This window comes from Camelus bactrianus, chromosome 17, assembly GCF_048773025.1.
Source record: "Camelus bactrianus isolate YW-2024 breed Bactrian camel chromosome 17, ASM4877302v1, whole genome shotgun sequence".
Taxonomy (NCBI): Eukaryota; Metazoa; Chordata; class Mammalia; order Artiodactyla; family Camelidae; genus Camelus; species Camelus bactrianus.
The window spans coordinates 44,631,766-44,655,570 of record NC_133555.1 but is presented as its reverse complement, the minus strand read 5'-3'; the positions used below and the strand labels follow the sequence as shown (position 1 = coordinate 44,655,570).

Sequence of the window (23,805 nt, the reverse complement as noted above, 5' to 3'; positions counted from 1 at the left end):
TTAAAACAAATGACCCAAAGTGGGGGAGGGAAGCAGGGTATAGCTCAATGGCAGAGTATTGTGCTTAGCATGCAACTTATCTCCATTAAAAACAAAATAAACAAATAAAATAAATACCCCACCCTAAAAAAAAAATTTTTTTAATATGCTATGTCTTTGGGGAAAAAAAAAAAAGCCAAAATCTTAACTAAAGTATTAGCCAATTGCAACTAGCAGTATTATAATGTACAATGGCCAAGCAGAATTTAGTTCATGAATGACAATGGATAAATGAAGAGAGACAATTATTTCTAAAGATACTAAACAGATATTTCATTATATTCCACATCTATTACTGATCAAAATTTAGCAAAATATGAACAGGAGAAAATTCTCATAACCTAGTACAGAGTATCCATAGAAACCCATCCCAGACACAGTATTTAAAGTATTCCCATTAAACTCAGGGATTAAACAGAGATCTCAATAATTTCCACTATTTTCCAACACTGTTACGAAGGTGCCAGATTTAGAGAAGCTTAAAAGTATATTAAAACAGGAAAAAAAAAAGGGACCATTTTAGTAAATAGATTCTTTGATTTGTTCACAGGCATTGGATTTTACTTCTGAAAAAAACCTTCCGGTACAGCAGTATTAGAAAAAAACTTCATTTAACAGGAGGACAAACTGATCAAAGAAACTGAAAAGGCATTTAAGAAACAGACCCATACAGTTATGGAAATTTACTATATGAAAACAATGGTAAATTAGAAAAGACTGAACTATAATTTACTACATGCCACTGGGTCAACTGGCTTTGTATTGGGGGAAAATGAAGTTAGACATCTGTATTTCACACAGAAATAAAACTGAGTTAGATCTAAATCTAAAAAACAAAATTATGAAAGTTTTAAACTGTTGAATGTTTTTATAATGGGAAGGCTGTTTTTAACTATAACAAAAACGACAAAAGGAGCATTGTGTCAACGGAAAAAAAATCTTGAAGTTCTATATATAACAAATGATAGCTTTAATAATGTTTGAAGAAATGACAAACTGGTAGAAAATATTTGCAACATATAGAACACAGAATTAATATATAGTCATCTCTCAGTGTCCATGGGGGGTTGGTTCCAGGACTCGCTGAGGAAGCCAAAATCCGTGGATGCTCGAGTTCCTTATATAAAATGGTGCAGTATTTGCATATAACCTACCCACAACCTCCTATATACTTTAAGTCACCTCTAGATTACTTATCAGTTAATACAATGTAAATGATAAATAGTTGTAGTTTTAATGTAAATGTTATGGAAATAGATGCCAGCAGGAGGTAAATCCAGCTTTTGCTTTTTGGAACTTTCTGGGATTTTTCCTCACAAATATTTTCAATCAGAGCTTGGCTGAATCCATAGATGAAGAACCTATGGATAAGGAGGGCTGACTGTGCTTATAATATATAAAAAAATCCTTAGAAATCAGTGAGGAAAAAAATGCACAAAGAGTATAAAGCAGCAATCCATAGAAACATTATTAAAATAAAAAAAACTAACATCTCTGATAGTCTAAGAAATGCAAAGTAGAATATGGAATATTTCATTTATTAAATTATTAAAACCTTTAAGAGACTGATAATACACAATGTTGGTAAAGGATGGAGGAAAAGAACTTCATAAACTTCAGGGAGAAGAACTGTGAGGACAACTTGGTGCTACGTCATTTAATAGAGAACTCATTTAGACATTATGGACAAGGGAAGCTGCCCAAGTACATAACGTTTAAAAAAACATTATCTTTACATATATATAAAATATAAACTCTACATTTACATTTTGTAGCAAATACAGTTTGAACAGGCATAGAACTGAAGTTGGAAAAACATACTGAATGGTTAGAGTGATTAGTTGTAGAAGAGCAGAATTCAAGGGGGAGTTGTTTTACTTTTTAACTTTATTCTTTTGGGCACCTTCAAGATCTGGATAATGAGAAATATTAAAAATTTGCCTGCCGTCTTTTACCACTGCCTATAACATTTTCATCGTTTTACATTTGCGTATTACTACTTGTAATATGATTAACCACACACACGTACATGCATACTTTATATATTATATTCTGTATCCAAGCATATTTACTTTGTAATCCTCTGTATTATAAACAGTCTATAATAACTGTGTATTGCTTTTATTATCAGAAAAAGAATTCGAAGTAATTTTCCCTCGGGGTTTAAAAAAATACCAATGATTTATTTAAGTACACTGAAAGAGAGAGACAGACAGAGAGAGAAGAGAAGACAGAACAAAGAAAGGAAAAGAAAAGAAAAGAAAAGAAAAGAAAAGAAAAGAAAAGAAAAGAAAAGAAAAGAAAAGAAAAGAAAAGAAAAGAAAAGAAAAAAGAACCTACCCGAATTATGAATCTGATTGCAGCACATCCAGAAGTTGCCATGACTTTTGCACTGTTGGGGACGAGATTAAAAAGTGTAGGTACAATGGCTTCGGCGCCATGATCAAACTTGTTTCCCAAAACTGTTGAAAGATGACTACAAAAGAAAACAAAAAGTGTTGTTTTAAAAGTAATTTAACATTAAATCTAGGTAGGACCGTATAATTTGAAAATATTCTTTTACTGAATTAACTTTAAAATTTTATTTTAACCTGTTCTAATGGCAGAAAAGCAAAAGAGAGAAAGGAAAGTGCAGATAATATGCATTTCCTTCTTTTCCCCTGTCCTCTTACTGTCCGAAGCAAAGCTGACATTTGGCATTTTACTGTGTCTTTGCAACAGCACTTGGAGAAGCCATCTGATTTCAGAATTTAACCATTAACATAACAGGTTAAACATTCAGCTCTAATTGCCCTGATCTTTAGTCTTTATCCATTAGATATTTCCATTCTGATGCCCCATATCAATCTTAAATTCAACATATATTATAAATAACTTCAAAATCTTACTCAAATCAATATTCCTCAAGATATATTCCATTAATGGTATTACCACTATTTTAGACCAAATACTCTGCCATCTTTGGTGTGGCATTTCAGAATTCCTGATTGAAAATACAACTCTATCATACACCGGTTAGCTGGGTGATCTGAAGGACATCCATCTTCTCTCTTCAAATCTGTAGTTAAACAATTTAGCCTTTAATTATATCATTTTAGTTAAAAAACTTAGGAAGAATGCTGTAATCACTCACAGTTCTGACAATGCTTGCAGTATTGGTTAATTTCTACATATTTATCTTACTTAAAATACATGGCTGGGATACAGTTACCTCCAAAAATTCAGTTCTTGATTCAAAGAGATACTCAGACTCAGGCCTACTTACTAATGTTCAGTTATACCTTCAGTTTTCCAATGTGAAACTCAAATCAGAAGCAGGGAGGTGCATTCTGTGCCTGGGTGGTGGTGTCTTTCTTTAAAGAGCACTAGTTTTGTTCCGGTGGGCAGATGATGTAGCTGGGAATCAGTCTGAACATTATAAGTTAATTGGGAGGGGCAGGGTCTAGAGGAGCCTGACTTTAGAGATAGTTTAGTACTATTTCTGTACAACAGCCTTTCTGGGGTCTCTTCTGAATGCCTTGGGTGCTTCATAAGTTTTCTGCCGTCTGCCTTGTCAGAGCAGCCAAGGTGAGCTCGGGGAACTGCTGTTTACCCACTCGCTTGCAGCAGTAGTTCTCTCCAGTCCTCAGGGAACTGTGCCTTTCACATGCACAGATGAGCACTCAACTAGCCTCATGGGATCCCCATGCAGATTTCTATAGCTCTTTTTCTGTGCATCTCTCTTTTCTCCAGGGTTCTGCCCTGCAAATTTTAGCCACTTCAGCTTTCAGAAACTCCAATCTCAGTTTCTTCTTCAACTCAGTGAGACTGCCTTGCTCTGGTTGGGTTTCTCTCCCTCTTCGTGGTCCAGAAAATGTATCCAGGTCAAAACGTGCTGATCATACTGCTCAACTGACTTGTTTGTTTCAAGAATCACAGTCCTGCTCTGTCTGCTGTCCACTACACATAAAATAGTTGTCTTACATATTTTCTCCAGTTTTTTGCAAGAGGGCTAATCCTGTACCAGTTATTGTATCATGGCAAGAGGCAGAATTCTCAGCGTGGAATATCTTTCAAGTTACATTTTGTGGATTTCTGTTTTGTTTTGCTATTGAGAGATACTCAATTATTTTGGTATACTGACTTGTATCTAGCAATCCTATATATTCCCTTAATTACAATAATTTATAAATTCTTGTAGTTTTCTGCATGGATAATTATACCATCTATTAATAATGGCAGTTTTGTTCCTTTTCTTAACAATCTTCATACTTTCTATTTCCTGTTTTTTTTTTCCTCCTGTTCTGACCAGGACATCTAAAACAATCCAGAGTAGAAATATTAACAGTAGGCATCTTTGTGCTCCCTCTCTTCAAAGGATTGCTTAGACAACAACATATACAACAAAGTATTCAGGTCGGGAGCAGTGGTAAAAGGAGTTTAAGTGTTCTACTATCCTTAAATTTTGGAAGAATATAAACATATGAAATAGGTTTAGACTTTGATAAGTTAATGATGCATGTTACAACCCCAAGATAATTGCTAAAATATCAGAAATAAAAAGCTTAATATCCAAATTTTAAAGAGAAAATTAAATATAGCGAGATCTCAGACTTACTTATTTTCTTCTTATATTCATTTTTCCCCCCAAATCATACAAATTGAATCCTTATGTATGTGGTTTTAGCTCATATGTATACTTTTGGGGGGGTTATCCTGCTACTGCGTTACTTAATGAACACTGAATATGAGTATGAAAGTCATTCATAAAAAATACTTATCACACAAAGAATATACTTACGCTACAGTAATACAAGCTTCTCTAACCACCTGGGATCTAAGGTCCTTAGCTGAAAGTTTAAGTGCTCCATCCAACAAGCGTAAATGTTGGAAAAAGCAGTCATATTGTGCAGCTCCAGCAACAAGCAATGATCGAATTTTCTTAAGCTGAAATAAAGACAATTTTCATTATTGACGTTAAAAAGTGGAAGTGCAAAAAACCTACCTAAACTTCATCATTTGAACAAAATTTTTTAAAATGTCATTATATTTATATAACTGTATTTAGACAGTCAACAGCATTAAATGCATTTTACAAATAAACATGAAACAAAAACACTTTCTGAAAAGAACATTATAGGTTTAGTTATATGCATAATAGACATGTAATCTATGAGTAGATAAGAAAATTTTGACGTTTTAAGGGAGTTTTTAAAAAAATTCTGGCAAAATACACATTAAAATAAAATTTACCATCTTAACCATTTTAAAGTATACAATTCAGTGGCATTAAGTATATTCAAAAGGTTGTGCAACTATTACCACTATCTGCTAAGAAGCCTATTTTTAAAGGGCCAAATTTGGAAATTATATTCATCCATAAGCAAAAGTACAAAAAAAAATCAGTCATCATCATCTCCAGTATTTTAATATCATCACACTTGCTTTATGAAACAAATAGTTTTCTCTGTATTACTAAACTTTTAAGTATAGGATTGCCAAATGCTTTCCATGTAAGTATCACACATACTGAATATAATCAATCAAGATATTCACAGGTACACATGTGTGCTCACACATACTCAGAAGCTAAAAGTTTATCTATCATACCTGTTATTATGTATAATTTCATATTAAATTATGAGATTTTCTAAATTTTTAAAGATATCTTTAAAGTTAAAAAAGAGAAAACAGAAATTAAACACTATGGATATTAGAAAAATACTGGGAAGAATAGTTATATAATCTTAGGATGTACAAGGAAAACTATCATTAGCAGAAGAGAAATTAGAAGGCATCTAAATTAGATTAACTAAAAACAAAACAAAAATCATAATATGGCAAAAAAAAATAGGAAAAAAGTATCTGCAATATATAAGTACAATACACAAAGAGTGACAATAAGATAAGAAAAAGGCAAACGACCAAATATCAAATTGGGCAAATTAAATATAAGAAAATGTGTTCAACCTTACTAGTGATAAGCAAATACAAATTACAGCAGAGACACGTCATTTTTCTCCATTAGACTGGCAAAATTTAAAAAGACTCAAGAGTATCCAGTACCAGAAAGAAAACAGATGCTTTTTACCGTCAGATCATGAATGACTAACACCCTTGTTTAAAATATTTTGGCAACATCTACTAAAACAAAATTGTATCTACTCTTTACCCATCAGCCCCACTTTAAAAAATGTAACCTACAAAAACAAAAACACCATTGTTATAAATGTGTGCAAGGATGTTTTTTTAAACATTGTAGCAAAAAAAAAACCACATTAAAAACAAGTCCATCAAATGGGAAACAGTTTAACAAAGTTCATAATACCTTTAACTAAAGAATGTATGTACATACTGATCTGCATTCAAATATCTGAGCAACTATTATATACCTGACACCTACATAAAGTGCACTGAACGGCATGATTTGCTAAGTGTAAAAAAACAAGTTATTAAGTAATGCATCTAGTGTAATCTCATTTGTTTTTATAAAAGGAGTGGGTTGGGGGAAAACCTGTGTTTATCTTGTCATACATGTTTGAATACATATACATCAAAAGGGATATGCTTTACAATGAAAACCTTTTGTTTCCTCTATAGGGAGTAAACTTAATAGCTTTTCTTTATAATCTTTTACATTGTTTCACTTATTGTAATGGGACTTGGTCACTTTTCTCATTAAAAAATTAGAAGACTATATTTCCAAAAGGGTTGTTTCAAAGTAAACCAAGAACTCTCAAGTACAAAGTTTGTGTTAAATGTTGACTACCTTTAACTTGTCATGTTTCTGCAGAGATCACCTGTGACAGAGGCCTTTCTACAGCAGACTGATCTTGGAATTGAAGAAAGAACAGTGAAGTATATTTAACAAATTTGGAGCAACATATTTTCTGATGAAATATTTTAAGATCTTAAAATATGCAGACTTTCTATCAAAGAAAAGCTGGAAAATGATCTTTTGTCCACAGTCATAAAGGCCAATTTGTCAAAGGGTCATTTTTGATTTCTTAATCAAAATGGGGATTGGGAGCTCTCAGAGAAGAAGAGTCTTCAAATGGAACCCCTTCTCTGGCTTCCTGAGAATACTCAAGTACTCATTTTGTACCTCAGATGTGAATTTGACAAATTCACAAAATTTAAAATATGCAACCCTTTGTCAATGCAAATATCTGAAAATTTATCAAATATTTTCTCAAGGAATTTAGGCTAAATAATATATTCTTAACGCAAGGAAACCAGACTCCCTCCCCCTCTTTTAAAGCACGAGTGAAAAATATTTTTCACACTCAGATGTGATAAAGGAACAAAAACAGGCAAATGGACATATTCTTGTGAATTTATGTCAATACTATGAAAACACAGCCTGCAGGCAAAGTGGACTGCTTTAGTGGGAAACCTTGTAAGAACTGATGGTGGGAGCTGATGAACAACCGTATGACCCAACAGAATGCCACGGCCCTGAGGCACCATCAGTGAGGCTCATACTTTTCTACTCAACAAGTAGCACATGTGGAGAGACTAACAAATGGGTGAGATAGGCTCCATCTGATCAGTAAAACAAACAAACAAACAAAAAAATGGACCTTCAGTCAGACAAGGCCTATTACTCAGTCTATTTTCCAGATTCGCAGACTTCAATTTTATAAGCGTATACCAGACAACACGACTACTAAATTTCCATGTTTTTGAAAAAGAACACTGAGAAAAAAGAGGAGAGGGATAAGAAAATAAAAAATAAACTTACTGCATTGGCACGCTGATCCCAGTCGTGTTTGTCATCTGACAAAATTTCCCTGATTTTATTTAATGTTTCTTCAAGTTCTCGACTAGAATAGATCTGAAAGATGCAAAATTATAACATTAATATTTCTTGCCATAAGCAAAATCAACGCCCTGATGTTCAAAATAATCTTTCAAGTAACAAAGTTATCCATTCTAGCACCATTTTTAATGGAGAATGGGCATACGTTATTGACATTAGTAAAATAAAATGTTTTGTCTTTCTTATCTGTTACCCATGTGCTTTCTCCACTCATGTGTAACTTCAAATGTACTCTTAAAATGCTTTGTTATTTAAAAACAACATGCAAATACTCTACAAATTAATAAAAATAGGTCTGATTTCACAAGGTGATTTCAGGTATATAACATATTTATTGCTTTCATATACTTATTATACAATATTGCAAAAGGACATGTTTTAGGTTAGTTCCTCCCCTGACCCTCCTCATGCTAGACTGTAGCCAGGAGAGCTACGCGCTTTTTTCTCTCTGAAGACAATCGCTTGGCAAACACCATTATCCTTCCATTCACTAACAAATATTCACATAACAGCAATGTAGTATTCTAGGCATTAAGGATACTATGGTGAGCAAAACTGGCATTTTTCTTTGCCTTATGGAGCTTATTATCTAGTCAAGGAGAGGGAAAAAAAAGAAACTAAGTGATATAAAACATGAAATTGCAAACAGACAGTGCCACTAAGAATTACATAGTGCCATGAACGTCTATACCTTCATAGGGGGTTTGAACTAGTTAGGAAAGTCAAGATTGAACTGAGAGCTAAAAGATGAGGCAGACATCGTTAGAGAAAATGGAGAGATCAGCCTTCCTTGAAGCGAACAGCATGTGCAAAGTCTCTGTGGCAGACGAGACTGAAAGAGAGTAAAGAGTGAAGAGAGAACCAGGGAAGAGCCAGTGACCCAGGCTGAAGTCAGTCAGTACACAGTATTTCCCTACGTCAAGGTTCAGAGGTGGGCATGCAACCTAAATAGGTTCAGTTAGAGTGAATTTCACAAAGTTTTACGCGATCAACCGGGAAAGAAGCAGAGGGTAGTGAGGGTGTGAGGCTCCAACAGCTGCAGCCATGCTGCTGGCCATGAGGGAAGGTAACGCAGGAGAATCAAGAAATGAGATAGAAACGGGGTCCTGGATACCATTTGAATGGTATCAAACAGATACTGTCATCAAAACAGCCCTACTTATATTTTTCACTTCCAACAGCCAGTAAATTCCCATTTTATTTAAAACACAACAAAAACTTCCCCAAAACAAAAGTACAAAGGGGAGTTGGGCATGAAACAAGGTTGAAGAGGTAGGAGGGGGACCAGACTATATTCTGTTAGACAACGACTGCTGGAGGCCTCTGAGCCTTTCCTGCCTCCCACCCCCTCTTCTCAAATGTCCTTCTGCCATCTTTCAAGAGGAAGGCAGGTCCCTCCACCACTCCTCATCTTATTATGATGCCTTTCTCTGGAATACAATGCAAGGCTCTCCCTCCCCCAATAAAGGAAAAAAAGAGTCAAATCAAAAATTTACTTCAGTAAGGGGGTACATCATTTTTAAACACATTTCAGAGGGTATACAAGCAAAAGAATTTTGACTAGCAGTAAGTTGGGAATTGGTTGCAATAAAATAATGCCTAGGTTTCTGACTTTTGTAACTGATTAATAGTTTCCACACAGAAAACACTGGAAGAGTAGGTTTATAAGGCGAAGATCATGAGACCAATTTTGGGCAGGCTGAATTTCAGATGCCTCTGAGACATCTAAAAGGAGACGTTAAACAAACAATCCGTGAATAAATTATTTTTACACTCGAGAAATTTGGCTTAGAGATAAAAACCTGTACATTATCTATGTAGTTAGGGACTGAAGCCGTGGGTTTGAAGGAAGTGACTTAGTATAAGAAAGTAGAGAGAGAGAAGAGAGGTCCACAACTAACCCTTAAGAAATCCCAATACTCAACAGTCAAGGAGAGAAGGATGTGCCTATAAAGAAGACAGAGATGAAGTGGACAAAAAGGTAAAAAAAAAATAAATAAATAAATAAAGAGAGAGAGGGAGAAAGAAAGAAAGAAACCTTAAAAAAAGTTGACACTGCAATGTAATATGATTCAACTATATGGATTCAATTTTATTTCAGCTCATTGTATGGTAATAATAAGTTAAGTATTTTATTTATGTAGTCAATTAAGGAAAAAACAATTGGAAAAAGTGACAAAAACAAATAATTATTATGAACAAGCACACAGGCAACACTCATGCCACCTTACCGGTATCCTTACCTGAACAGAAGGGACATCTGTAAAGGCTTTTATAAAATCATCTTCATCAACTGCTCCTGCGCCTCCTTCCTTAGACGCGCCTGCTAATTAAAAGGAAATTTATTTTTTAAAGTTTACTTTTAAGCATTTTAGAACCAAGAACAAGACGAAAAATACTAAATCTTGGTATCAACAAAGGCTTAATTTTGAGTGGCATTCCATTTTGTAAGAAGGTATTTAAAAATCTCCAACTTTTCAGAAAAGTCAAGGGACTTAGCTGTAGCTGATTAACTCTGCAAGGAATGAGACGAGGCTGGTAGTATAATCCAGACTGTAAGAACAGAGCCCCCCATCCCTCATTCATAGCAACAGCAAGGATACACAAAATACAGGGAAAAGGATAAACATTTAAAAAGCTGAACAGCCATTTTAAATGACACTAAATGTCAATAAATGATGGCAAATAAGCGAGGCAGAGGATCTTCAAGTGCTGCAATAGCCAGGAAAGCAAATGTGAAAGAAATGAGGGTCTCAAAATTAAATTTAAATATGCAAACAAATCTTTTATTGCACATACACAATAAAAAAGTAAACTTAACAGGCAGCAGTTGTGTAAGAGCCAATAAGTAAGCTATTGTCTTTTAGCTCCAAATCCACTCTTACATTCTGTGATGCTGGGCCAGCTTGAGCAAACCCTTTTCCTGCTGATTCTAATGGTTTTCTGTAAAACTGTACCAACGGGAGGCGCTGAAGAGACTGGAAACTGAAGGTGGAAAGGATCTGCTCCTTCCTAATTGCTTCCTGTTCTTGTCAGTAAAACCCTAGCAATCTGGCAGGACACTCACTTCAGCAGCAGTCCTAGCCTGCAGTCGTTCTAACATTCACGGAGCCTGCTCACTGTACTGCCAGAGACACCAGATAGCAAGTCCCCGCTCCTCAGAGACCTGGCTCACAGCTCTCCAGGGCCCCTCCTCTAAGCCTCGCCTCTACATTTCAATAATTTTAACCTCATTTTGTTCTTCCAGCTTTAGGGTAGGAGCTGTTTACTGTAATTGCTACCTCCACAATACTGTAGTGTTGTTCTCTTCTTGTGTTCTTAATTCATCAAATACCTATTACATAAATTATATTAAATTCTCTCCATAAAAATAACTGTTTTGGATTCTGTCTTCTGATTGAACCCTGGCCGATAACTCTACTTATTTATTTCTTCATGGTAAAAACTCAACAAATAAAATGGTTTTCAACTACATAAGATGTACATTCCAATGGATAATTAATTTAAATATCTCTCCAATTAAAAAACTGAATAGAAAATCTTTCTCCAAGTTTATTATCTACCAAAAGAAATATTATTACTCCAAAATTGGATTTATAAAATTAACATGATGCTAATTAAAAAAAATACTCAGAATTTCCAAAAGTATGTAAAAAGCTATTTATCTTAAAAAAAAAAAATCCCGAAGGTCTTTGTATGTGAGTTTTAACAGCAATAAGTGATGGACCATAGAACAGCATAATATAAAGTTTAAGGCAATATAAAACTGCAAATTAAGAGCAATGACAATAAACTAAAAGAGGAATGAATACATGCTTGCTGTAGGAAATTCAGTTACAAGGGTAAATAAATTATAGTTATTCCCTAGATATTCAAAAAATCCAATAGAACAACAAAACTTTCAACCTCATGTCCATAATCAGTTCTAGTAACTGATTACCTGAAAATAAATAGTTAAAGCAAAGAAACAAAAAGTAAGATACCTAACCATATTATCTTAACATCTTATACTACATTCATTCACAAATCTCTTAACACGGCAGGTTTATTGTTTTTGACAACAGGTCCTCTAATAGGAGAGCATATGCCTATATTTTTACAATTTTTCCCCAATCTTTCACAATTGTCTTTGCCTAGGCCACTGAATAGAAATTTCTTTCACTGAATAGAAATAAGGGACTTGTCCGTATCAAGTAGTTCGTAAACATTCAACACAGTTTTCAGTAAAACAACTTTCTTTCCACATTAATGTAGTTTGTTCCTTTACATATAACTTCTTGCAAATTACTTGGTACAATAACAAGAGCACCATTAGGCAAGTGTGATGACAAACAACTGACTCCTGGAAAGTACACATCTCAACTGGTAGAGGAGACCCGCGCTCATGCACCGGAGAAGGGCCAGGTAACAGCCTTAGCGTGCTGAGGAGTAGAAGACAGCAAGTTTGACAGAGGAATGGCGAAGTCAAGGGCAGACCAGTATGAAGAGCTACTACAGTGTATATGCAGTTTACTGAAGTACCAGACATACAACAGAATGCTAACTCCAATATATTAGCCCACCAGCCATAAGACAATTTCAAAAACCTTCAAGGGAAAGTAGAGCATCTGAACAAATCCCAGATAAGGCCAGAAAAATGTGCCAATAACTAAACTAACTCTAATGTTTTTATTATGCAGTAAATTCTACCTTATGAGTAAGGCCAAATAAACTAGTGGGCAGGGGAAGTAAGAACTAGACAGCTTTTAAAAGTCCCATGGAAGATGCAGAGATCTGGACGTGGGCATTACCAAATTTGGCAAGAACTTGCAGCATCTGAACAGATGACCCTAATCTACCTCACTCTTACCTTTGAGAGTCACTTTAAGCAGAGCTGCTAATGGGAGCGCTTTGGGTAAATGAATAGTGTAAAGACAGAGGACATCTGAGCTCCCCATTCTAGCTTTGCTTATATCTTGTACGTATCACAAGTAAACTTTTTTACAATCCTAGTTTGCCCAATGTTTCCCCTCACCTTGGTTTTGACTCTCTGGCCAACAAAAGAAGAAAAGGATATCTACATAGGGAATAATCTGTTGAATGAATAGTTTCATCTCACAATCATCATTCCATTTTCTGATACAGCTTTTAAAAGTTCACCCCAAAATACAATAAAACACTTTTAGCACCAGCAAGGGGAATGAATAACATAGGACAGTCAAAAAGAATAATGGGCCCTAATGTCAAATATTACTGCAAGAAAAGAAGAGCAAGTGTGCAGCCCAAGGAAAGATGTATTTAGATAAATTAAGTTTGAGAGCAGGAGCGCAAGTAGGGGTTGGGCTGAAGGGACAAGCAGAACTAGCTTCTAACTCGACTAAAGCGCCTTAGGATGTAACTGGGTTAACAATCACACAAGAAGGTATTAATGGGCTGAAACAGAACAGAAGAGCTTTGCCCAGTTGTCTAACCATTCTAAAATAGAGGTCAGTAATTTTTTTCAGTAGAAGAACGAAATAGTAAATATTTTAGACTCTGCAGGCCATATGACTTCTGTTGCCATTTTTCAACTCTGCCACTGTAGCCTGAAAGTAGTTACAGACAATAAATAATGAACAAGGCTGTATTCCAATGAAGCTCTATTCATGGACACTGAAACTGGAATTTCATATAGGTTTCACATGTTATAAAATACTATTCTTTTTCTGAATATTTTTAATCAATTAAAAATATAAAAACTACCCCTAGCTCATGGGTGAATCAAATACTGTTGGCCAGATCTGGCCTGTGCACCATAGCTTGCTGATCCCTGCTCTAGAAGTCACCCTAAACTGGTAATCACTTGGATTGGGAGGTGGAGAGAGAAGGAGGACTAGAGGGTACTGTCATTCAGAAGATATCATGGTTTTGGTATGCCAGACTGGCTAGTAGGCACTCTCAGAAATTTCCAAATATTACTTTAAAAGGTTCAAGTATAAGAGGAAACTCCATTCTACCTAGTCCTTAACTACTAATAAGGAGAAGTGCTGGATACAAAGGTGAACGAAGCAAATGGTAAAGCAGTATTATTTCAGATATAGGAGCAAGGAGAACAAAGTCTTATAGGTGGAGACGGGCAGGTTCTTCATGAAGTGTCTAGCACTGAAGAGAAAGATAAATGCTGGAGAAACAACATGCAGGTAAACATGGCATGAACCTTGATGAAATTCATATAAAATCCATAATTTTTAAAGAGTTAAACTAATGAAAATACTACCAGTGCTTTCAAAGTACTATGAAAAGACAGAGACAGTTTAAAATAAGAACCTGCTGTATCCTCCACTTTCTAAGAGGAGTAGGTTGAAAAAGATACTCAGTTGAAAACACAGGACATTTTTATGCAAAAGTTGGAAAGATTTCAGAGGGCAGAGTCCATAGTCCAGGGTGAAACCAAAAACAGAGGAAAACACTGGTTTAGAGAACTAAACCCAAAGAGAGAGTGAAACCTTCATGAAGGAACTTTGGATTTCAAAATTGCAATAAATCAGTGACTACTATGAACTTCTTGTTCCTCCTCTTCTTGAATGGGAGTGTCTATTAGGGTTTTCCTGTCCTGGTACCACCATCGTATATTGAGTATATGGGGCACAAATGTATGTCTTTTCAGTTCAGAGGCCTCTGGATGGAGAGGAGTCACACCAGAGCAGAGCACCCTCACATGCATCTGGACCTGATGCAGATCATAAGATCACGGACTTTGAGCCTGAAGCTGTAATTAGGATAAGACTTTGGGGAAATGTCCATGAGGGCGTTTTGTATGTGGAAGGCATGTGAATTATTGTGGTCCGAGCGCAGACTGCAGTAGACTGTTCACAAGGATAGCTATACAATTGCTCTCCTTCTTGACAACTGCTCCTTCTAGAATGTGACTTTGCAGCTCTTCTAATTAGAGACTGGAGTTCCTGACAAACAGGTGGAGAAGAGTAACCGAGAATTCTCCAGTTAAGACAAGAGCTAGGAGAGGCTCCTGACAGATGACTCCCCAGTGTCCAGTAGAAATAAATCTTGGAGGAAAGCTTCTAGAATTCCCAATTTGGACGCAAAGGACTTCCACCAATTAAATTCAATCAATGAGCTCACAATCAAAGTTTGAATATGACTGACCTTTGAACAAAACAGGTTTAAACTGATGGGTCCACTTACAGATGGATATTTTTCAATAAATACTGCAGTACTATACAATCCACGAATGTGGAATCGCAGACAGGGATGGCTGACTATATGACTTGAGCATCTGAGAATTCTGGTATCTGTGGAGGGTCCCGGAACCAATTCTCAGGGATGCTGAGGGACAACCGTACACAAGAAGGCACACCACTATGAAATAAGTCATAGGGAACAAATAATGGATTTTAGAACTGTAGATATTAGAACTGTCCAGTTATAGACTACAGAATAGACATGAATATAATGTTTAAAGAAATAATGTGGAGAGAATCATAAAGATGCCAATCAAAAAAAGGCATTAGGAATGAACAGATAAATTTGGGGTAAAAATGCATTAACTTGAGTAATACAACTGCTAAATTTTTTAAAAAGGGAGAGGTGAGGGTATAGCTCAGTGGTAGAGTGTGTGCTTGGCACGTACAAGGTCCTGGGTTCAATCCCTAGTACTTCCATTTAAACAAACAAACAAACAAACCTAATTTCCACTCACTCCCCAAAATTAAAAAACAAAACAAAACAAACTCTTGACTGAACGATTAAACAGAAGAAATACTTAGAGAACTGCAAGACACACCTGAGTAAATTACTCAGAATGTGGCAAAGAGAAATAGGGAAATGGAAAGATATAAAGAGATATGAAGGAGAGCATGAGAAGGTCTAGTAGGTATCTAACTGCAGTGCCCAAAAGATAGAAAAAATGGAAATATTTATAAAGGGAAAATGGCTGTGAGCTTTCTGGAGTCATGAAAATCAGCAATCCACAGACTCAGGATGCACAACGTAAGCCAAGCAGGACAAATATCCACACCTAGAACTCTGTGGTGTAACTGCGTAACACCAAAAACAGTCATCAGAGAAAGCAGAGAGCACCCAGAAAGGAACAACAGACTTCTCAGAAGCAACTGTGGGAGCCAGAGAGTATATTCTTATCTTTCAAGTTTTGAAAGAAGAAAAACATTTTCAATTTAAAATTGCATACTTAACAAAATTAATTTTTATGAATACAAGTAGGAAAAAAAACCTCAATGTACTGAAAATGAAGAAAACAAAACTGCCATTAATTAAAGATGGTATGATTGTCTAAATCAGAGGTTGGCAAACTTTTTCTGAAAAGGGCCAGATAACAAATATTTTAGACCTTATGGTCTGTGTTGCAACTATTCAACTCATCACAAATAAGTAAGAGTGGCTGCATTCCAATAAATCTATATTTATAAAACCAGATAGCAGGGACATATTTGGCCTGCTGGCTGAGGTTTGTCAATTCCCTGGTATAGATAGAAAACCCAAGATACAGTAAAATCATTAAGTAATTAAACTTTACCAAGGAACTAGATGTAAAATCAAAACATAAAAATTAATTTCACTTCTGTGTATCAGCAACAAAGTTAGAAATCTTAAATTTAAAAAAATACTATGCTGAGGAAACTTGAGAGCATTATGCTAAGTGAAACAAATCAGACAAAGACAAATACAATATGATTTCACTTACACGTGAAATCTAAAAAACAAAACAAAAAATAAGCACATAAATAGAGAATAGATTGGTGGTTGCTACAGGGAAGCGGTGAGTGAAATGGGTAAATGAAGTCAAAAGATATAAACTTTCAGTCATAAAGTAAAAAGTCTTGGGGGTATAATATACAGCATGGTGACTACAGTTAATAATACTGTATTGTATATTTTAAAGCTGCTAAGAGAGTCAATCTCCAAAGTTCTCATCATAAGAAAAAAAATCTATAACTGTGTGTGGGGACGGATATTAACTAGACTTATTGTGATGGTCATTCTGTGATATACACAAATATCTAATATAATGTTGTATGTCAACTATACACCTCAATTAAAAAAAAAAGAAAATGCATTGACTCTACAGATGAATTTGGGGGAGAACTTACATCTCTATAATACTGTTTTCCTATCCAGGAATATAGTATGTCCATTTATTTAAGGCTTTTAAAATTTCTTTCAATAAAGTTTTACAATTAAAAAAATACTATGTTGAACAGTAACAAATATTTTGAGGTATCTAGAAATAAACCAAACCAAATAAAAAAGTGAAAAGCTTTGAGGGGAAAAAAGAATAAACTTCAATGAGACATTAAAGAACACTAACTTACAGTAGACATTCTGATTCCCATGGGAAAACGGTAGTCATCCAAATTCAAATGTTCTACTAAATACTCCAAAAATCAGAGATCAAAAAGAAAGCAAATAAAATTGCCCACAGCACATACTTGTGATACGAACAAGAGACAAATAACACTTCAGATTTCAATTTATAGGTTAATGGGGAAATATAAACGTCCAAGACCAGCAATGCCAATTAGTGTCCTCACTGGAGAGAAAAACCAGAGAAATTCATATGGAAGCGGAGGATCCCGGTAGTGGAGAAGCACAGACATCAAGTAAGATTCTCCCCAGACCAGAGGTGGGGTAGCACTTAGAAGGGGGACGTATCCCTTCAAAGCTTGGTGGATAAAGGAAAGGAAGCGAGAGAAGATAAGAGTTCTGTTGAAACAAGACAGTATCGTAGAATCAGAAGTTGAAAGCCCCCTAACATTTAGAAAAGAAGCTACACTTCACTATACCAACAGAAGAGGGCATTCTTGAACTAAGAAACAGTAAGAACTTTTTTCTGGCCCCACAGAACCACCTGTTATTAAAAAATATTCTTAGGACATTTGAGAAAATTTGAATATAGAATGGAAGTGCTTTAAACAAGGTATATAGTTTAAAAGAATAAATTTATAGGAAATAAAAGGGCTTAAAGGACCAAGTCAAATAACACCACAAAGAAATCAGACAAATCCAGAACACTGGACAATCTTAAGACAACTGGCCTTTAAAAAAAAGTCAATGTCATGGCATAAAAATTGATAACGGGATTGTTTTATATCTAATACTATGGAATTCTCTTGCAGATGATAATGGTATTACGGTTATAATGGGGAACATTATTAAGTCTTGGGATGTGCAGATTAAATATTTATGGCTGAAATGTCCGGGTGTCTACCATTTACTTTCCAACTGTTGAGATATGAAGGAAAAAAAAAAAAAAAGAGTATGTGTGGGAATATATCTATATGGAGATAGTTAAAACAAGTAAGGCAAAATGCCAGCTGTTAAATCCAGGTGATGAATGTTCACTGTATGCCAACTTTGCTTTATGTGCAAAATAATTCATAATAAAAAGTTTGAGAAACCACTCACTAAAAAGGTAGAATAAATACAGATAAACAGATTAGGAAGAAAGAAACTACAGAAACTTACCAATATACATACAATAAGTAGAATCTCAATTCAAGGAAATAAAGAATGTTTTATCTAATTGCATTGACATTAACTGGTCATGCATAAAGAAGAAAAGAAATTAAAATGGATACACTGTCACCTTATACAAAAATAAATTCCAGATATAATGAACAAACTAAATGTGAAATAATTTGTTTTAGAATAAATTAGACTATTTGTATAAATTCTTAGGACTGAACAACAGTCCTTGTTCAAGACAGGAAATTTGGAAGTAACGACAACAAAAAAAAGGACAGATATTTTACCTACTACAACAAAAAATTTTTAACTTTAAGTTGGGGGTGAGTAATAAGGTCTATTTATTTATTTTTAGAGGAGATACTGGGGATCGAACCCAGGACCTCATGCATGCTAAGCATGTGCTCTACCATTTGAGCTATACCCTCCCTACTCCCAAAATTTAAAATTTTGATGTAACAATGTCACTGGCAAAGAAAAGACTGAGGAAATATTTGTAACTTCTAAAAAAGAATAAAAGGCCTAATATTTTTAAAATTTTAATAAACTGATGAGAGGGCAAAACAACCCAATTAAAAAATGGGCAAATAGTAACAAACTGTAATTCACAGAAGAGGATATGTTAATTATTATTAATGAATTTAAATATTCTGAATCTCACTAGAATATTAACTTCAGGAGGACAAGGTCTTTGTTTTTGTTCACTGATATTTTGTTCCCAGAGACTATAAAAGTAGCAGCATACTAAAAGTTTTCAGAAAATATTTGCTAGCTGCTAGCCGGTTGGACAGGTAAATACAAATTGAAAGAAGTACCATTTTTCACTCATCAAAATGAATGTCAGTGTCATGCAAGTTGTTCACAACTTTAATCCATTACAAAGAATGCAGATGTTTATGTACTTACATATTTAGACCCATCAAAATGAAAATAACTAAGAAGGCTGTTATAGTCATGGTACATTAATAATGTGGAACACTATAGCTACTAACAGAATGTGACAGCTCTCATTCTTGATGTTGAAGGACTGAAGGATGTTTTATGGAAAAAAAGCAAGTTGCAAAGTGTTTTTTGTAGTATGTTTAATGTGGGCAAAAACAAAATCTAATCTGAATACACACACAAATGAACATGAAGTAAGATGTGAAAGGATACATATATACAACACCAGTTACCTCAGGGCAATGGGATTAGAGAAGCAAGATATTATGAGAGATTCTTTTTTTCAAACTTCTCTCTTGTTCGACTTTTAACAGTGAGCATGCCTTTTTTTATTTTAAAAAATCAAATTCTGCAATTCAATTCATTAGTAAGAAACAGATACACTGGTTCTTTAAAAGAAAAAAGTCAAGTTAATGAAAATTAAATTTACAACATGCCCATCATAGAAATAATGCTTCTTACCAATTCAGTAACATAATATATGTAATAAATGTAAGCCTATAACTGTAAATTGTTAAAAAATTCTACTTTATATAAATTAAGTATAACGAGTCTAATTAATGGAAAATACCTCACATGTGAGGTCTGTATTAATGATTTTTCACTCTTTTCTGAGGCAAATTTTGAAACCTATTTGCTTACCTATATGAGACTATTAATTTTATAGCTCCTAAATCTCAAAAAGTATAGGCAAATGATGTATGGAAAGACCAAAATGCTAACAACCACTTACACTGGCTGGTGGAATAATGAGCATGGGCAGATGCTGTAATTTCCTTTTCAAGATTCAAATCTTGAACATTGCACTTGGCTTCCTCGGTGCCTAACACAAAGGCTTGCACTTAGTAGGCTCTACATACAGCTGTAGATGAAGACAATAAATTATATGTGGAGAAACTGGGTCTTCGACATGCCTATTAATTTCAATCAAAATAGTCTGGTTGTTTATATTATTTCTCCCTTTTCCTAAACATTGTGAATGCTTCAAAAAATAAACCATGCACAATGAAATTTCTTTGACTTAAAATTTTTACACAAGAGGTAAAACAAAACTGAGGTCAAATAACTACCACAAAACACAAATATTAGTAGACATAGTAGATAATTAGGCAACTTACTGACATATTTATAACTTTTCTGTTAATTATTCAAATCATATTTACCTTAAAACCACAGTTAAGAGAGAGAGCACCAAGACATCTTATGATAAATGATAGGGGACTCACAGTAATTTAAGACAGGATGGTGACTGGCCAATCCCTGAATTCCAAATGTCAATAACACTGTTTTGCGATATGGGATAAATATGTATCATAGGCAGCATTAGTTAGGAGATGACCCAGAGATGATCCAAAATGCCCCTGACAGTAGGCCAAGTACTGGGTTCTCATTTCACCTCTGCTCGTAACTAACCACCTGATCTCAGAAACATCACTTAACTTTCTGAGGCTTAGTCTCTTCATCTGAACTGGGGTCAGATCATCTTTAAGATCCCTTCAGGGCTACAATCTTCTGTGTTTAGTATTGTTCCCTGTCATTAGAGGGAAGAAAAGAGGAAGAAAAAAAGCAAAACAAAACACATAAACAGAAAAGTTATTTGGGTTTATGTAAGTTCAAAAATAAGAAACTGAGGTTTAAGAAGTAAAAATTTGGATTCCAAGATTAAACAACGAATTCTGTGAGATTTGTTGTATTACATACAGACCAACTTTCACGATCTTTATTTGAAAGAAAAAACAACTGTTGTTCGCATGACAGGAAAAAATGGGAATGGTTGACATAATTTGTGGAAAATAAGTATTTGGAAATTCTTAATAAAACTTCAGGGCAGATATAAATAAAGTAAAACTAATATAAAATGTCCTAAAGATGTTAATAAGTACTACTGAATTTGAAAAGGCAGTAATTACCCAATTATAAGAATTGAAAGTTAAAACCATTTCAAAGTAGTCTTTGGCATTAGATGGAACAACAGAGAGAAAATACTCTGTCCACTTGAATGAATGGCCAAGTGGGAGAGAACAACAGAACTCTGAGAATTGATGGTTTGGTAAATGATGTGTCTCAGTGATTACACACACGCCGCAGTGACAAATCACCACCATCAAAATCTGGTACTAATCATAAACAAAAACAATTATATCATCACCTAATTCAATCTTTATTTTTAAAAAGAATAGTAGCCAAAATAATTGGTACAGCAATAGGGACATTATAACTCAGAAAATAAACTTTAAAAAGGCAATTTCAAAAAAGAAAATACTAAAAAGCATGTTTATTTATAATGAAAAAATTACCAGGATAGTTACTTTCAAATATTCTATTTTGCTGGGAATCTTATAAGTTGAGGTTTAAAATGACTGATTTATGGATGCTGAGAGTAGTGATCATTCCTGTAGATTATAATCTCAGAGCTTTAGGAGCTAGAAGAATCCTTATTTACCCAGTGAGATTAGTGTGGGTGGCAGTACAGCAAAGTGATTTTTGTGCCCTGTCCACTATTAGATGCATGACCCTGTGCAGGTTGCTTAAATTCTCTGAACTTCAGTTTGCTCATCAGTAAAACTGTAATAATAAAGTACCTAACTCAGGGGTTTAAATGAGAAAACATACGCAAGAACACTCCCCATATTTAAAAAAGATTATTATTCAAATACTGTGGAGATATAAGTATTTTAAATAATCCGATATATTCAGCAATTGTATTTCAAGCCATTAAGTCAAAAGAAAGGAAAACGGAGGGGATGGTATACCTCAGTGGCAGAGTGCATGCTTAGCATGCAAGAGGTCCTGGGTTCAATTCCCAGTACCTCCGGTTAAATAAATAAATAAAAATAAATAAGTAAGTAAATAAATAAACCTAATTCCCCCCACACCCTCCCCCCCCACAAAAAAAGAAAGAAAGAGAAAAAGAAAGAGAAAAAATGCCTAAAAACAAACAAAAAGAACAACAAAAAAGGAAAAACATGTTTATCTAAATACCTATTATGAAGTCACAAATATTATTCAGAAAATGGACTATTTAAGGGAATTCAACTTATTCTAATTAGCAAAGCACAAAGGTAACACTTTTGACACACACATAAGACAGATTTTTATAGTGATGATATATATTGGTATGCAGCAACCCATAATCTTTTTTAAAAAATTCTCCTTTGTTTAAAGGCTACACAATTACAATATAAGTAAAACAGGTTGGCACACTGAGCCAAAGAGCAAAGCAAAACTAACAAATACTAAAGATTAAACATGGGTCCTAATGGCTTTAATTAACTGGATAGGATACTTTGCTAAAAATAGCATGTGTCTCTTTAATCTTCACATATATCTTTGGGAGAAGTAAATTAAACTTCAAAACTTCAAAGGTAGATTCAATCAGGATTCCAAAGAAGCTCACTTTATTTTTATTTTGGTAATCTTATCTGAAAAGAAACTTAAACTCAGTGTACTGTGATTGGCTTATACCACTATTATATACCTCCGTCTACTGTGTTCTTTTAATTAGGAACTAATCATACCTATCTGTTTATAGTAGTAAATAAAATGCCTGGAATGAATCACCATTATTCTGTATAAACCTTTTTGAAAGAAAATGTATAGTCTAGAAAACAGAATACTTATTAAAAGAGATAAGACAACCCTCAAGTATTTGAAAGTATAGTGTTAACAAATAACTCATCTTCCCTGCTTAAATTACAAGGAGGTAGATTTTAATGCAATATAAAAAAAGAATTAATTTATCTAGAATTGAAATGGCCTATGTATAACTTTTCTGGAGCATACTATGCCAAATTGAAAGAACACAAGAAATCTCTGCACCTTTTGATTCAGTAAACTTTAAAAATTTATTCCAGGAAAATGATTAGAGTTGTGCTAAAAGATACACAGAAAAGAAAGATGACGCAGTTTAAGAAAGCAGAAATCACTGAGAACAGCCTAGATAGTATTTAGCCGTAAACAGTTTTCAATGAATAATTTAAGACAATGAGAAAATAGTCAAGGTAAAATATTAGTAAGAAAAAAGGTATACAAAACTATACAATGAATGGTGCCTGTTCTGTCCTCTTCCTAAGAAAATATTTGTATGTGTAAAAATAACACATTTATTAACTGGAAAAGTAACTGGAACAAAGTACATCATAATTTATCAGTTGATTATGTCTGTATGTAGTGGTACTGCAGGTGGTTTTTGCTTCAAATTTTAATCTATGAGCACATATTGAATCAGATGTGGAATAATCATCTATCAGGAATATTTTGAAAGAGATTACTATACTTAAATAGTAAATTGAAGTGTATGACTCCCAATGTCAACTTCTAACTCAAAGATTCTACAACTCTGAGAAAACTTTCTATAACCAATTTAAAAATCAGTAAGCCTCTGCCAAGAACAAAAAATCTAATGTTAATTTTCAAAAAAGGACTGACAGCCAAGAATAGCATTAATTTCTGAAGCACTATCAATATCCTCTGGCCAGTAGCTTTTTTCTTAGACAGAAAAATGGGCAGGGCACCTTAATAAGCTGGGGCAAACAAAAGAAACAAACAATCAAAAAATTGCAGAA

The 23,805-nt window shown here is 34.3% G+C and overlaps 1 protein-coding gene across 16 annotated transcripts in view; it reads right to left on the bottom strand.

Annotated features, from left to right (window-relative positions):
* Positions 1-23,805, bottom strand: part of CLASP2 (cytoplasmic linker associated protein 2) — a 153,282-nt gene that overhangs the window by 77,774 nt on the left and 51,703 nt on the right. For 10 of the 16 annotated variants that reach the window (XM_074345330.1, XM_074345319.1, XM_074345324.1 and 7 more), the window contains 4 exons: positions 10,084-10,166; positions 7,763-7,855; positions 4,820-4,965; positions 2,380-2,515 (listed from right to left, as the gene is read on the bottom strand). In XM_074345330.1, coding sequence (XP_074201431.1) covers positions 2,380-2,515; positions 4,820-4,965; positions 7,763-7,855; positions 10,084-10,166 — 458 coding nt within the window. The remainder of the gene's footprint in view (positions 1-2,379; positions 2,516-4,819; positions 4,966-7,762; positions 7,856-10,083; positions 10,167-23,805) is intronic. The other 6 variants (XM_074345320.1, XM_074345325.1, XM_074345322.1 and 3 more) reach the window with 1 other exon arrangement.